The sequence below is a fragment of the Neovison vison genome, chromosome 10 (assembly GCF_020171115.1).
Source record: "Neovison vison isolate M4711 chromosome 10, ASM_NN_V1, whole genome shotgun sequence".
Taxonomy (NCBI): domain Eukaryota; kingdom Metazoa; phylum Chordata; class Mammalia; order Carnivora; family Mustelidae; genus Neogale; species Neogale vison.
In genome coordinates this window covers 40,526,485-40,542,504 of record NC_058100.1, presented here as the reverse complement: position 1 = coordinate 40,542,504, position 16,020 = coordinate 40,526,485, and the positions used below count along the sequence as shown (strand labels likewise).

The following is a 16,020-nucleotide window of genomic DNA, read 5'->3' as shown; positions in this document are numbered from 1 at the left end:
AGATTTGGAAGTTAATCATTTTTTATATTCAATTTATCACCAGGCCAAGACGTGAACTTTAGAGAGCCAGCTGTATACATATTATGTCGCAGTTAGTTTGTGTTGTGAATCATTTGGATTCTTTTGTTTGCAAGCAATGGAGAGAGACCATCTTAAGCAAAATGGGGATTTGTTTGAGGCAGGAGCTGGGTGGCCAGTTCTCAGAGCGGCCTTAGGTAAATGCAGCTCCTGGGATCTCAGCAGCCAGAACTGGCAGCCTCCCCACCCCCGCCCCTCAATGCAGGGTGTCCCTAAACTAACTGCCTTCCTTGCTCTCAAAATCAAATTCCTAGAGGGGAGGAGCTTGTCTCAGGCTTAGGTTAGATCAAGTTTCCAGGTCTGGATCAATTACTGTGGCCAGAGGGAATGATTACTATGATTTGCAAAATAAGGGGTTGAGGAGGGAGGAAGGGAAAGAAATGGGACTGAACACACAAAAGGTATGGCTGAACTAGAGTTAATTTCAGATAGGAAAATACGGAAGGAGGAGATATTAGTTTTGGGTTATTATTTGTGAATTGTCTGCTAATAGTCTTAACTGTTTGACCTAGGGTTTTTCTTGAGGGAGGAATGTTTGGAATTAAATAGGTTTTTATTTTTTTAACTATAAAACAATGAAAATGAACTATCGTAGTAGTGGTTTTAAAAAATGAAAAAGTATACATTAGAAACGTTTTGACTTTTTTTTTTAAGCTTTGAGAACATAGAATTTTAGTTTCTTCTTCTTTTTTTTTTTTTTTTTCTTTTTTCACCCCATTATCATCTTTTAATTTGTCAATGGAGACATTTTTTTCTTGGTCATTAAAAAGCTTATTTAATAATTTTTTTTTTTTTTTACATTTAATCCTGATGTAACAGTAATAGTCAAAGGAAATGAGTAAAATAAATACCAAATTAGGGGATGTTTTGTGACTCGTGAGACCTAATTGGGATTTTTTTTTTGTATATTTATTCTTTAATACAATGAATTTGCATTTATTCTTGGTATTCAGTCATCAGTAAGACATTATAAACTTGTGTTTTTCTTTAAAGAAAGTTGCCATGTAATATGGTCACTTTGGGTTCACGCTGGTCTTTTGTTTCTTGGGGTTTGAGAAGTTATATTTCAAATAAAAATATTAAAAATTTTAAATAGTTAAAAAACCTTTCTCTATTGATCTGATTGATCTGGAAAACAACATTAATTGCTAGTCCACAATATTCTGTGTTTTTAGTTACATAATATAAAACATACAACTTTGATAATTAAGTGTTAAATGCTACCTGAGTGACTGGGATCATGAGTTATGGGTATTTAGCAAAACAGAACGAGGTAGTTATATTAACTGATAACCTGAACACATGATTAGTACTATATAAATTAGGGATAATTTATCAAGTTTGTTTTGCAGAAATTTTGCATTGAAAAGCAAATGGTATGTTCCTCTTAAAAGTAGGCAAGAAATTATTTTGTCTTAACATTTATATAGTTATCTGGCCTCCCCAGTGCTACTTACAAGAATTATTAATCCTGATTAAATATATGCGTTCTTGCTGCTTACTCTGGCACCCGCTCATAGAGTTGCTCATGGGAGAGGCAGTGTGATCACGAATGTGGAACCAGTGGTTCAGACTCTGCCCTTGTAATTCACTGGAAGGCTTGGGTGGGTGGGTGAGGCGGTGGTTGGCAGCGGAGTTCCTGTCGAAACCTTGTTTTGCTGTTTGCTAATGCATGTGACCTCTCCTTGGACCAGTATAATCTATGTTCGGAGACAAATGCCTGAGCTCCCAAGGTGAATTTTGTATATTCCACATATAAAATATAAATATTTTATATTAGTATCTAAATAGACATTTCAAATTTGAAGCTTCATCTGTTGCATTTTGTAAAACATGGCTGTATCCTAAACTTAATTCATGTATAGATTGCCTTGTAAGAATCTCCTTAGTAGCTCCTTCTCCGTTCACGTTGAGAATCTTTTTTTTTTTTTTTTTTTTCACCTCGAGAATCTTTTTCTACAGGTTGTGTGTTTTAAGATTAGAAGCTGTCATACCCCCATTTCCCCTTAGGGCACTAATGACCAGCTATATTAAGAAGCACACTTACATTTTTCTCCCCTAACTCCTTAATAGGATAATCTAGTGTTATTCTGGGTATATTTAACCATATTTTCTTGCTCAACAAAATAGAATTTAAATGAGATTTTAATCAGATAGTAAGCCTTATAGGACATTGGTTATTGAAGGGGTGGGTTAATGTTGGAGTGAGCTCAGCAGTTCAGTAAAATGATTCAAGCCTTTTGCAGTGAACTTTTCCAGCCCAAACCACCACCTGTAAACTTGGAAGAATTTACAGATTAAGGCAGTTTATCCCCCTAACATCATCTGTCACGATGACTCAGTTCACAACCACCTGCGTCATAGAAAGAAACATGTCTTTATTATGGTTACTGCCACCAGTGCTGCCTATCTCTGTAAAATATTATCAAAGTAGGGTTTTGTTACACAATAAGATCATAATTGGGCACCACTGAGTTAATAATAGTTTCAGCAAAAGATATATGTTGATATCTCTATAAAAATAATTTTGTGTAAATTAAGGAGACTTACTTCAAAGGTCTTCTCAAAAGTTATGGTGTGGTTTTTTTTTTTATCTTAAGCAAATGATGGCAACTATATAAAATAACAAAAAATAACAAAATAAAATAACAAAAAATAAAACAAAATGATTTTGCTGAAATAATCTTGACTGTTTTTTTTGTGGAAAATTACTAATGCTTTAGCAGTTTAGTAAAAATTTATTAGATTTAGTGATTTATAACAATTTAGAATTCAGCATCTTCATAGGATCTCAGGAAATTTTAATGAGCTTCATATTCTGAAAAGATTTTTCCTGAAAGTTTGTGGGAGGTTTCCTAAATCATAAAAAGTCCTGATAAAAAGGCTAATATTGGTAGGAGGGATAGAGTAAAAGATACTCTTTAAAAACCAAGGGGGCGGGACGCCTGGGTGGCTCAGTTGGTTAAGCAGCTGCCTTCGGCTCAGGTCATGATCCCGGCGTCCTGGGATCGAGTCCCACATGGGGCTCCTTGCTCGGCAGGGAGCCTGCTTCTCCCTCTGCCTCTGCCTGCCATTATGTCTGCCTGTGCTCACTCTCTATCCCTCTCTCTCTCTCTCTGACAAATAAATAAATAAAATTAAAAAACAAAACAAAACAAAAAAACCAACGGGGCGCGTGGGTGGCTCAGTGGGTTAAAGCCTCTGCCTTCAGCTCAGGTCATGATCTCAGGGTCCCGGGATGGAGATCGAGCCCCGCATGGGGCTCTCTGCTCAGCAGGGAGCCTGCTTTCCTTCCTCTCTCCGCCTGCCTCTCTGCCTACTTGTGATCTCTGTCTCTGTCAAATAAATAAAATCTTAAAAACCAACAACAACAACAAGTAAGAATTGTCCTGAGTTATTTTTATCTTGGGAGTCTATCAGAATTGGTGATAAGCTTGCACACGTGTGAAGTAATAATAAAGTGTGCACCAGGAAGTGTACTGTGACATTGTTTAAACGACAAAAGGTTGCAAACAACCGGGCTGCTTCTTTGGTGGGACCAGGTAAATCAATTCCGTGTCCTTATGAGTAGCAGGACAGTGTCGCTGTTAAAAGGAGGAGATGCTTTGGCTGCAGGGTGAGGAATGTGTGCCCAGATCTGCTTAATAAAAACAAGCTGCCCAGGAGTATGTAGTTTGCTGCCACTTGTATGTGTGGAATAAAACAACATGCAAATACCTGTTCGCTTATGCAAAATTCCCTTGGGAAGGACACCAAAAACTGGTGGCAGCTGGCTGGCCTGGAGCCGGGTAGGGTGGGTGAGGAAGGAGCATGAGGAAGACATCACTGTGTGTCCCGTCTGTGCCTTTTGTATTATATGCAGATATTTCGTATTAAAAAATAAATAGGAAGGAAACAGTCACTGGTCCTGTTGGTGTATCAAGGCAAGGAGGTATTGCTTGCCATCCCCCCATTGTTTTCCAGACTTCAGGTCCCCACTGCAGTCTTTTTCACACCTGTCATACACTAGTCTTTAAGTAAGGATTTCTTTCCTTTGTATCTGTGCGAAACACAGTCTAAATAGGCATTTACTTTTTAGATGATTTTTTTTTCCTTTGCAGGACCTGTTTTCTGGCTTTTTGGGGGGGGGAATTCCTGATTGGTGATGATTTGGTAAAAAATAAATAACATTCATCTTGTCAAAAATAGCCATGGGATAAAGTTAAATCAGACATTCTCAAGGGACATAGTTTCGATTGGAATTTTTTTAAAGTCCAGCCAGGATGTTAAGGTTTTTATTTGTTGCAAATATATTCCTAGTTTGTTTGCTTTAAACTTTTTGTGACTGTCAAAGTGTAGAAGTTTAGGCATGTAATCAGTTGGTTGGTTTTTCTTCTGTGTTTTTTAAATTTAAAAATAGAAAAATTATCTGGTGACTTGATCCATCTACTGTGCACCTGATTTTTAGAACCTGGCTTCATATCTTGCTTCTTCTTGACCATTTTTAGGCCTGAGCTTCAGGAAGTTTCACTGTGGGTTTATAGTATGTTTCTCCACTTAGGGATACCTTGACCCAGTATATTATTTTATCCAGAAATGAGTGGATTTAGAGATTGGTACCAAACAGACTGACAGGATTGACTCATAAATTAAGAAAATTAGAGTCTTGGGGTAGCTAATATTTGAGAAAGTTCCTTGGGAAATTTCCCAGCTGATAAATACAAATTTCAGGTCACAGAGCTGCTTGATACTCTGAATACAATGGGAATTATGTAAATGTTTATATCAACTTAGGGTAACTGGTTAGATTCCTCTTTTCTAATTTAGGGATTTTTCTTTTCTTTTCTTTTTTTAGATTTTATTTATTTATTTGACAGAGATCACAAGTAGGCAGAGAGGCAGGCAGAGAAAGAGGGGGAAGCACGCTCCCTTCCAAGCACAGAGCCCCATGCGGGGCTCCATCCAGAACCCTGAGATCATGACCCAAGCCAAAGGCAGAGGCCCAACCCACTGAGCCACCCAGGTGCCCCTAATTTAGGGACTTTTCTACGTTTAGATAAAATATCATGAATTTTTAATTAGATTGCTCCATGTCCTAGAGAGTGCCAAGAACAAAATATTGTTCCCTGTACTTTTTTCACGTTTTTTTCTTTTAAGAGGGTGTATGTCTGTCAACGTTCCAGAAACCTGAATTCCCCAGTTTCCTAGTTCCTGTCAGAAAAGAAACCACTCCAGGGTACTGTGATGGGGGAAGAAGAGAGGGTAGCCAAAATAACGTGAAGCCTCTGAAGAATATGTATTTGTGGGAGATACATACTTGGGTTTTCTTAAGTTATATTGATATTTTAGGAAGAAATGATTAATTCGCTTTGGAGATATGTTACTCGTCATATTTATTGTCAGGTTCAATTTTCCCCTGTCTTGTACTTTCAGGGAGGAAATAATGCCGGCCATACAGTTGTTGTAGATTCTGTGGAATATGATTTTCATCTTTTGCCCAGTGGAATAATTAACCCAAATGTTACTGCATTCATTGGTAAGTGTATGAACCGAACCACTTGGGGTTCCCCCCTTCCCTCAGTTGATAATTGTGTTCATTTTTCACTATCTGAGCTGAGTTCATCTCTCACTACTCAAATGATTTATTGATCCCTTGTTAGTCTTCACCTTGGTACCTTCTGGAATATACCTAACTGGCTATTTTACAACTCTGTCTTTTAACGCTAATACTTTTTGGAGTAATTTGTGTTTAACTGTCATTGGCAATCTTAATTTTATAAACTAGATCATCAGGTTAGCTTTCCAAACACTGATGCACAGTGAGCAATAAAAGAGGTGTTTTGCGAATTGATTCTGAACCCTTATAACATGATGCAATCTGCAGTCTTCTAGTTTTTAATCTTTAAAAATGCTAATAACTTTTAACTCACTAAATTAACTTTCTCATCAATAATAGGATATGATTCCCTAATTTGAAAGGCCTTGATTTAGTGTCTGCTGTAACTTTGTTCCATTTGCCTAGAACGACGCAACTTGGTTCTTTCAAAAGATCAGTTGTACTTTGTTTTAAGGAAATTTCAAATTATACTGAAAGTAATATTAGTGTTTTATATTCTATGTATTATGTATTTACATTACACTACTGTTTAAAACTGGAATCATTTCTGTGGTAACTCCCTTGATCAGATGTCCCATTTGTCAAAGTCTTCATTTTTACACTATTCTAGGTGAGGGTTATCGTAGATGTCTGTATTATAAGTATAGGTATTTAAGGTTGGGATTTGTTTGCTTTCCTTTAGGAAATGGTGTGGTAATTCATCTTCCCGGATTATTTGAGGAAGCAGAGAAAAATGTCCAAAAAGGAAAAGGTACGGAAAGAATGACCACTTTGCCTAGGGACTAGTTTGTTTTTTGGAAATTGCACTGGGATCTCATGTCAGACAAAGTTAACATTTTGTCTTATACTTTAAAATTGCTGGTTAAAGCTGTGGTGCAGCTTTTTCAGTTAAATTGTATTCATTTTAGTCAGTATTTTAAACAAAAGACACACATAATACGGTCATTGTGTAAGCCCCGACTTTTCACAGCTGGGTCATCCGCAGAGTGTCTGTTCGCTGCTGGGGTTACTATCCACCGGCGGTGAGACTCAGAGATTCCTGAGTTCTTTTTGTCATTTGTGCTCAAGTTGGTGTCCCCATCTCCCAAACCCAACATTAACTTCCTGAGTCAGGAAACCAGTGAGGTCCCCTTTGCACACCGGGTCAGTCAGTCTTGTTTCTGTTGGTTATAGAGCCCGGGGATAAAAGTGGGTTGTTGACCTCCCTCCTTCCGAATGAAGGAAATGCTTCTTCTAGGACAGGTATTTACTTCCGACTCCTCAAAAAAAAATGTGTTTTAAGGCTTCATTTCCTGCCCTTCCTAGTAATCTCTTTTGGGTCTTTGGAAGGCTGTTTACATTCACTTTGGCTGCCTTGCTAGGGTTTGGTGGGGAATTTGGTCATGCAAATAATACGCAGTTAAGGAAAAGCATTGTTTCCCTTGAGCTTGGCTCCTATTTAAAATACTCAGACTCATTATGTTGTGAAAGTTCATTGTTCAGGTTCAAAAGCAACAACCCAACCTCAAGTGTTCCTAACAACTAAATCTGACATCACAGAATCCTGCCCTCCTCCCATCTCTGTTGTCCTCTGCATTTTTTACTTAGGTGTCGTTGGCTACTTTTGAATTTGGTCAGCTGGTTCCCAAGTTGCCCTCTGTTCTCCTAAATCCCCTTTAAAAATTTTGCCCTCCTACCTTTTTCCTTTTGGCCTGTCTTACCAGCTGAATCCGCTTTACTCTCTTTGTAATATTTTCTTTATAATATGCCTGAGCTAACTTTAGATTACGTACTCACATGTCAGAAACAGCTATAGACGGGGAGGCTTAATATTCCCGCTTCGCTTTTAGCACTTCCTCTTTATAAGGAATCCTTTTCAAGACACATCTTTGGATATTATCAAAATTAACAGTGAAGTTTTGCTATCTAGATACTAGCTTTGAAAATGTTTAGAGCCTCGCAGCTTATTCTTAGAATGCATGTAGCTCACTAGGGCACTGTCTTCAAAGAAACATATCCATTTGGATTCATTTATTCATTCAGCAGTAGTTCTGTGAACAGGTATGGGATGGTAGGCCCCATGCTCGGAAAATTCATGGTCCCTGCTCTCCGGCATTCACAGCTAAATGGAGAGATGTGTATATTGTGTTATAAGTCGTTGTAGTAAGGTCGGTGGTTGATAGTGCTTTGGAGAAATTAGTGAGAACATTTTATTATTTCATTTAATCCCACCTGTTTATAATGGTCTTTTGGGAAAGGGTGCTGGTCCCCAAATTAACCCATTTCTTGAAATTCTCCTCCTGCTCTGCAGCTAATTATCCCTCCCCTGCCTCTAACTATAATGACCTTTTCCTCCCATTTGTTTTTGGATTCTTTGAAGTATTTTATGTGGATTTGGTTGGCTTACATTTGGAGCTGTTTAGAATAAAATATTTAAAAAGACAGAACAAGTGAATGAGTGTAGATATAATGAATGACAGGTGAGAAAATTCTTGTTTAACATGTTTCCTATACGGAAGACAAGATGTGTAAGTGATGACTTCTGTGAAAAACACTTTTAAACATTGTATTTCTAAAGAAATGAGATATTATACAAAGTGTTTAATACGCTGTATCTTTTTTCTTCTCTCTAGGTCTGGAAGGCTGGGAAAAAAGGCTTATCATATCTGACAGAGCTCATATTGGTAAGGGGCACATAACGCATTTAACTGTCTTATTGTCAGAAACTTGTCACATGGTAGCCTTTAGTAGCCAATTTTTCTTTAATTCTAGTGAATACTAAATAGCATGGACTATATATTGGCCTCCAAATACATGAAATCTTAGTATTTTTTCCTTTTTTCTTTTTGGTATTCTGTGAAGCCTAGTCTTTAGCCCCAATTTTACCAATTTCTGAAGAAAGAATTAGCTAACCAAATGAGTCATAAAAGCAGTATTTCACAAGACATCTCTAATCCTGTTATAAAATACACCACATCAAAATATTTATTTGCACATTAATTATGTAAAAACAGGTCTGCTCTCTGGCAAATTATTGAGTGAACTCTTTGTGTCTTAAATGTAATAATGCAGCTTTTTCAGTGGTCCAGACTTTATTCAGAGTAGCCTTCTCCTCCACGATTAGTTAGAGCAAACTGGATTCTCAAGGTAATTTCAGCCCCACTAACAAATTTGAAGTTTGTTTCCCTATTACTCTCCTATCTGAGGTGATGGAATATTTAATTATCGAGACAATAACCTGGAAAGAGAGCTTGGACTGGTACAAACTCTTCCGTTGTAATTAAGTACGGGTGTTCCCTGAGGCAGTGGCTACTCCGGTTTTAGCCTTGACCCCCATTTAAGAGCAGCACCGGTAGGGACACCTGGGTGGCTCAGTCTGTGAAGGGTCTGACTCTTGACCTCAGCTCAGGTCCCACATTGGGCTTCACCCTGGACATGGAGCCTGCCTATATTTAAAAAACAGCGAAAAAAGAGTAGCCCATCAAAGTTCTTAAGTATCCATGCCTCCAGATAACAGTCAGAGGCTGGAAGTCTGAGCGTAGCCTCAGTAATGCAAGAAAATAACTTTTTTGAAGTGAACTGTGCTGGACTGACATGTTTTACTCACTTTTTCTAACCTCTTTAGAAGCTTACTAGATCATTGACTTCAGACCATTCTTTTCTTTATGTGAGCATTTAAAGCTGCACACTGCCTTAGCTACATTGCACAAATATTGACATTTTGTATGTTTATTTCCATTCAGTAGAAAATACTTGTATTGTTTTTGTGATTTCTGTTTGACCTATGAGTTATTGAGAAATGTTTAAATTTCTAAATATTGGATGATTTTTGTCATTTCTCTTATTTCTAATTTTGTTGCAGACAGAGAATATACTTTATGATCTCCATCTTTTTAAATTTGTTGAAACTTGTTTTCTGGCCCAGCACAGGGTCTGTTTTGGTTCGTGTTCTACGTGCACTTAGAATACGTGTTCTTTTGAGTAGAGCTGTTCTGTGTCCTAGCTGATTTTTTTCCTGCTTGCTGTCAGTCACCTAGAAAGAGGCATGTTGAAACCTCCAACAAGAATTGAGGACTTGTCTATTTTTCTTTTCAACTTTTGTCAGTTTTTGCTTTGTCTGCTTTGAAGCTCAGGTAGATTACATGTGTATTTAAATTTACATTTTTGATGAGTTAACTCTTTCATCATGATGAAATGGCCTTCTTTTCTATAGTAATATTCCTTATTCTTTAATACTCCTTAATATCAAAGCTTACTTCGATATTAATATAGCCAGCAGAGCTTTTTTTTTTAAGATTTTATTTATTCATTTGAGAAAGAGAGAGTGAGAGAGAACATGAGAGGGTTCGAGAAGGTCAGAGTGAGAAGCAGAGTCCCTGTGGAGCTGGGAGCCTGACGTGGGACTTGATCCCAGGGCTCTAGGATCATGACCTGAGCCGAAGGCAGTCGCTTAACCCACTGAGCCACCGAGGTGCCCCATAACCCAAGATTGTTAGAAGAAAATGTTTCAGTTTCCCTCTTCCAGTCCCTTGTGTCATTATTGTCCTACATTTCATGTCCGCATCATAATAAGCTCTATAATGTGTTCTTAATAGTTTTGCTTTGAACAGCCAGTTTCCTTACAGAGAAATCTAAGAAGGAATCCATTGTTGGCCGGTTCTTTACAATTACCATACTTTAGCAAGTATGCAAGAAGCTATCTATTATAATTGTGTCCTGTCTCATTGAAACGCATAACAAAATTTGTGGTATAAGAGATCCTTGTTGAGGGAAAGAGACCAAAGAAGTGGCTGAGACTTCACATTTTTTAAAACATATGAAATGCAGGTTGTTGGGTGGTTTGTCCTTTGACTCAGCAGTTCCCTAATGAAAGACCTGGTGTGGTGCCTGGTGTGGTGGGCCCCAAGGATTCAGAAAAGACCAATGAAGATTCCTAGTGGAACTTATAGTATAGTAGGGGGAGACATAATAAATGAGATGAACATGTGATAATGTGCCATGGCACATTAGCGATGAGTTCCAAGAAGAGAAAGGAGCCCCGTGGACCATCTGGCAGTCTCTAGGAGGCGGGTGGGAATCTATAACTTGAGATAAAGTGGCTGGGGACATTTCACTATGGAGATGACGTTCACAGCATCTGCTGAAGGGCATGACCAATGAATAGGTTCCAGAGACACATAGTACAACACAGAGACTGTTGGTAACAGTGCTGTATTGTGACTTAAAAATCTGTTCAGGGGGTAGATCTCACGGTAAGTGACCACAATTTAAAGAACAAAAACCAAAAAACACTTTGAGGAAAGAAGACCTGAGGAGATGGGCGAAGTCAGCAAAGTGGGTACTCTGGGTACTGAGGCTCACAGTGGACACATTCATATGGTGTAACATTAATAGTGTTAATAAAACTTAATGATAATAACAAAAAAAGATGGTGTTAATGAAATTTACCTATTGAACATGCATAATAATCTTTTATAAAAATTAAACTGAGTCCCTAAGGCAGCATTTTTTGTCCTCAATATAGAAAATGGAAGATATTCAACACAACTTCACACAAAAACTGTTCTCTCAAAAACAGTGTTGGTGGAGGTATTAAGGCTCCATGCCATGACGGAGCTTTATTAAAGTAATTATGTTGATTTCCCTAATAGCTCCCTGGGGCCTAGAAAAACCTAAAAACCATTAGCTCTGTGACAAGATACTAAATTAACTTCTAAAAAATATGGTTTACCTGCTTTCCATCAACCATTTACTTGTGATTTGCCATGTGCCTTTGTAACTCATTTGAATACAGAAGATAAAACAGATACTTCAATGTAAAATGTCTTCTCTTTCAAAAGAAATGGCTTCCTCCAACATCTCCGTTTTTGTCCTAACTGACTAGCAAGGTCGGAATTTAATGAAACAGCTTCTTAAGAACTATTCTGGCCCTTCAAAAGTAGATGAGAAAGGAAGGCTATAAGGTATATACTGAATTAGGAGCATGACAATAAACTAATTCCTGTTGTATATGATAGCTATTGTTAGAAATAAGTAAACATTTTAACATAGCACACAATACAGCAAAATGCCCAGTAAGTGTATAGTATTTTACCCCTTTCGCCACTACCTTGTTATACGGAACCTTTCTCGTGCCTGAAAAAGCTACTCTGCTAGTCAAGCATGTGACAGACCTAAACTTTGACAGCTGTAAGACACTGGTGAAAGAAATTAAGTCAGACTCAAATAAATGGAAAGATACTCTGTGCCCAGGGACTGGAAGAATTAGTATTGTTAAAATGTCTGTACTACCCGGAGGAATCTACAGATTAGTGCAATCTCTCTCAAAATTACAGTGGTATTTTTCACAGAAGTAAAACAAGCAATCGTAAAACTTGTATGGAACTACAAAGAAGTGGAATAGTCCGGGCAGTTCTGAGCAAGAAAACCCCAAAACCCCACAGACTCAAAGACAGGGAGAACACATTGGTAACTGCCAAAGACAGGCAGTTGGTAGGGGTGTACAAAATAGGCGAGGGTGGTCAGAAGTTACAGACTTCTAGTTACAGGGTAAAAAAGTCACAGAGAAGTCCTGGACAGCATGGCGACGCTAGTTAATAATACCGTATGGCATTATTTGAAAGTTGCTAAGATAATAGATCTTAGATGTTCTCAGCATGGGGTACCTGGGTGGCTCAATCAGGAGAGTATCTGGCTCTCAATCTTGGGTCTTGATCTCAGGGGTGTGAGTTCAAGCCCCACGTTGGGCATGGAGCCTAGTTAAGAAAAACAAAAAAAAAAGTTCTCATCACACACAAAAAAATCTGTGGCTTTTTATGGTGTTGGATGTTAACTAAACTCACTGTGGCAGTCATTTTGCTGTATAGACAAATACCCAGTCATTATGGTCTGCACCTGAAACTAAAGTTGTATGTCTATATATCTCCATTTAAAAAAAAGCTTCTCTGATGACCTTTCCTAGTTATTATCTAGTCCCCTTCACCAAGGGTAACTACTGTTCTCTCATCATAGATTGGTTTCGTTTGTGTTTGAATTTGATACAAATCACACATTTATGTATTCTGTTGTGTCTGACTTCCACTTAGCAGCAGTATGCCCATTTGGGTCCTCCATATTATTAAATGAAGCAGTGACTTACTTTCATTGCTGAATCGTATATCCCCCCCTTTTTTTTTTTAAAGATTTTATTTATTAATTTGTCAGAGAGAGCAAGAGCGAGCACAGGCAGACAGAGTGGCAGGCAGAGTCAGAGGAAGAAGTAGGCTCCCTGCGGAGCAAGGAGCCCAATGTAGGACTCGATCCCAGGACGCTGGGATCATGACCTGAGCCGAAGGCAGCTGCTTAACCAACTGAGCCACCCAGGCGTCCCCGAATATCCCCTTTTATGAATATGGGACAGTTTATCCATTTTTACCATGGATGAGACTTTGAGTCACTTCCAATATTGAGTTATCACAAGTAATAGTGCTTTGCACATTCCCGTAAATATCTTGAGGTGTACGATAGGCCACCTTAGTGGGATGTCACCCAGTTCTGTGACACTGAGACAGATAGTGATTTACAGGATAATTTTAAATCACACAATAAAAATCTAGTTTCTGTATTGTGATCACCTAGTGTAGGAAGTGTTGGAACTCCCCATGAGACCACTAGGGAAGCCCATTAGTCTGTGCTTATTAACTTTGCCAGGCAGAGGGGAGGACTGCCTTGTCAATTCTGCCGTGTCTCAGAAAAGGAACTTAGGGCAAAAAAGACTTTAGGATCAAATCCTAGAGGCTGGGGTTGATCAGACGGTGGCTTAAGGTCTGATCTCCTTGATGTTTTTTTTTCCCCCAGTTTGAACGTCTATAACTACAACATTAGTTTTCTGACACTGCCAAATAATTCTTTTAAACATGCCACCACTAGTTCTAGGAACCTCATATCAGTCATTCTGTTTAAAATTTATACATTTCAACTTACTGGGTACAGTAGCAATCATTAGCAAAAAGAAGCCATGGTTTAATGTATGGGAAAATGATCCGGTTGTACTTAGTGGGTGAATTTTATGGTACGTAAATTATATTCCCGTAAGGTTTTTATTTTGAAACAAAAGAAGCCTTGGTTAAAAGTTGGAAGACCAGGGGCACCTGGGTGGCCCAGTGGGTTAAAGCCTCTGCCTTTGGCTCAGGTCATGATCTCAGGGTCCTGGGATCAAGCCCCACATGGGGCTCTCTGCTCAGCAGGGAGCCTGCTTCCCTCTCTCTCTCTCTGCTTGCCTCTCTGCCTACTTGTGATTTCTGTCAAATAAATAAATAAAATCTAAAAAAAAAAAAAAAAAGTTTGAAGACCAAATTCTAGGCCTGCCTGTCCCATAAAGTCGCTATTGACTCAGTCGGTTAAATATTTGAGAACTTGTAGGCTCAGGAAATCAACTGGTAAGCTAATTGACATGGTCCCAGGACTCATAAAATGCTGGTGAGAGAGAGTGAGCATGTGGGCGTGAGTGCGCTTGCACGTCCAGGCCCAGGAAAAGGCACATTCAGGCAGAAGGGTTTGCCTTGTAGCCTCAGCTTCGGAAGATTGTCCGTCTGACCCAAGGGCAGAAAGGGGGTCCCAGATGAAAGAGTGTACTATCTCTGCACAGAGGCCACATCAGATCATCCTGTCTTTTTCTTTCGAGCAATAGAAAGCCATTGACTTTTAAAGGCATGGGGGTAGTGACATCAAATTTGTGTCTTGGAAAGATGGCTTTGTTGCATTAAAAATGATGAATTCGAGATGTCCAGGAGTGGAAATATGCACCCTCGTTAGTTGGCTAGAGTTTTGGCTGGAGACAGTGGAAGCTCGTGAGAGAGAAGGAGAGAGAAATGGCAGAATAACCCAGAGATGTCTGGAGGGTAGAAGCCGAAGAAAAGAGGGTATCTCAGTAAACTGAACTTCACAGAATTGTGCGGTACCCTCTTACTGACAGTTCCTGAAACCACAACATGGGTTGCAGTTAGCAGGAATGAACAATCAGGCATATTTCCCTGTTCGTGTATCTGCTGGCGTACTAAACCTTCGCTCCCACCATTGCTGCTGCTTTTTAAAACGCATACACTTGGGGTTCCAGGTGTCACAGTTGGTTGAGGCCCAGGTCTTGGTTTTAGCTCAGGTCGTCGGGCTCCACACTCAGTGTGGAGTTTGGTGAGATCCTCTCTCCCTCTCCCTTTGCCCCTCCTGCTCATGCCCCCTCTCTCTCTTTCTCTTTCTGTCTCCTCCCCCATAAATAAATCTTTTTAAAAAAATAAAATGCATTCATTTGATTAGTCCTGATGAAATTAGGCTAAGGGATTTATAGCTTAAGTAATTCGAAATGCAGTATGTTTTGCTCTTCCTGTAATACCTTTGTTTCGACAACAATTGTGATTTGGTTTTTTCCCCTCAGTATTCGATTTTCATCAAGCCGCTGATGGTATCCAGGAGCAACAGAGACAAGAACAAGCAGGAAAAAAGTAGGGTTTTTTTTTGTTGTTTTTATTTTTGGTGCAGTTTAAGCATATCCAGACCTTAATGTTTAAATTGTAGGCCAGAGGTTTAAGAAAAATTATTAGAATATCCTGTTTAGATTCTAGAGAAAATCAATAGGATTGTGAAATTAAACTTACCGAAAATAGCAAAGACAGAAAATAGTCAAAGTACCTTCATTCAATGTGATGATCTGACCACAAGAACTCCGTCTTTCTTGTCTAACTCAAAGCTTGTTCTGATTTATTTTTAAGCTTGGGTACCACAAAAAAGGGCATTGGCCCAGTTTATTCTTCCAAAGCTGCGCGGAGTGGACTGCGGATGTGTGATCTGGTTTCTGACTTTGATGGCTTCTCTGAGAGGTAACTAACTTGGTTTTTAGAGTGAAAGAGCAAATGGGGTTTTTGGAATTTCTCAAATCCAGGATGCAAATTGGTATTCTAGGATGGAATTTTTCAAATTGCAATTTTTCAATTCCAGGATGCAAAATCAATGGTGATTGATTTTTTTGGTTTAATTTGGACTATAAAGTTATTTTTATTACTTAATTTCAAATTAAACTTCACGAAAAGTAACCTCATGATGATATCCTAGCAGTACTCTAAGAAAGCAAAGCCAAAATTATATTTAAGTATTGGGATTTGGAATGGTTTGCTGAGAAACAGATTTCAGGGGATGCTTTGGTGGGGTTACCACATCCTAGAGTCATGACCCTCCAATTTTCAGTTCTGGAGACCCCCCCCACCCACATTACCCCTACCAAGACATAATTAGACTCTTAGGTACTGGTGAACTGTTTTGTACCCAACTCACCTTAAAAAATAGAAATTGCCTCATTGACACTTACTCTCTAGAAAAATCTCCATGAGAAACCTAAT

General features: G+C 38.7%; 1 protein-coding gene across 1 annotated transcript in view; it reads left to right on the top strand.

The window, feature by feature from the left end:
* The window catches only part of ADSS2 (adenylosuccinate synthase 2), a 34,825-nt gene that overhangs the window by 6,764 nt on the left and 12,041 nt on the right, over positions 1–16,020 (top strand). Inside the window, exons 2-6 of the mRNA XM_044267059.1 lie at positions 5,491–5,593; positions 6,357–6,425; positions 8,287–8,337; positions 15,063–15,129; positions 15,397–15,504. Coding sequence (XP_044122994.1) covers positions 5,491–5,593; positions 6,357–6,425; positions 8,287–8,337; positions 15,063–15,129; positions 15,397–15,504 — 398 coding nt within the window. The remainder of the gene's footprint in view (positions 1–5,490; positions 5,594–6,356; positions 6,426–8,286; positions 8,338–15,062; positions 15,130–15,396; positions 15,505–16,020) is intronic.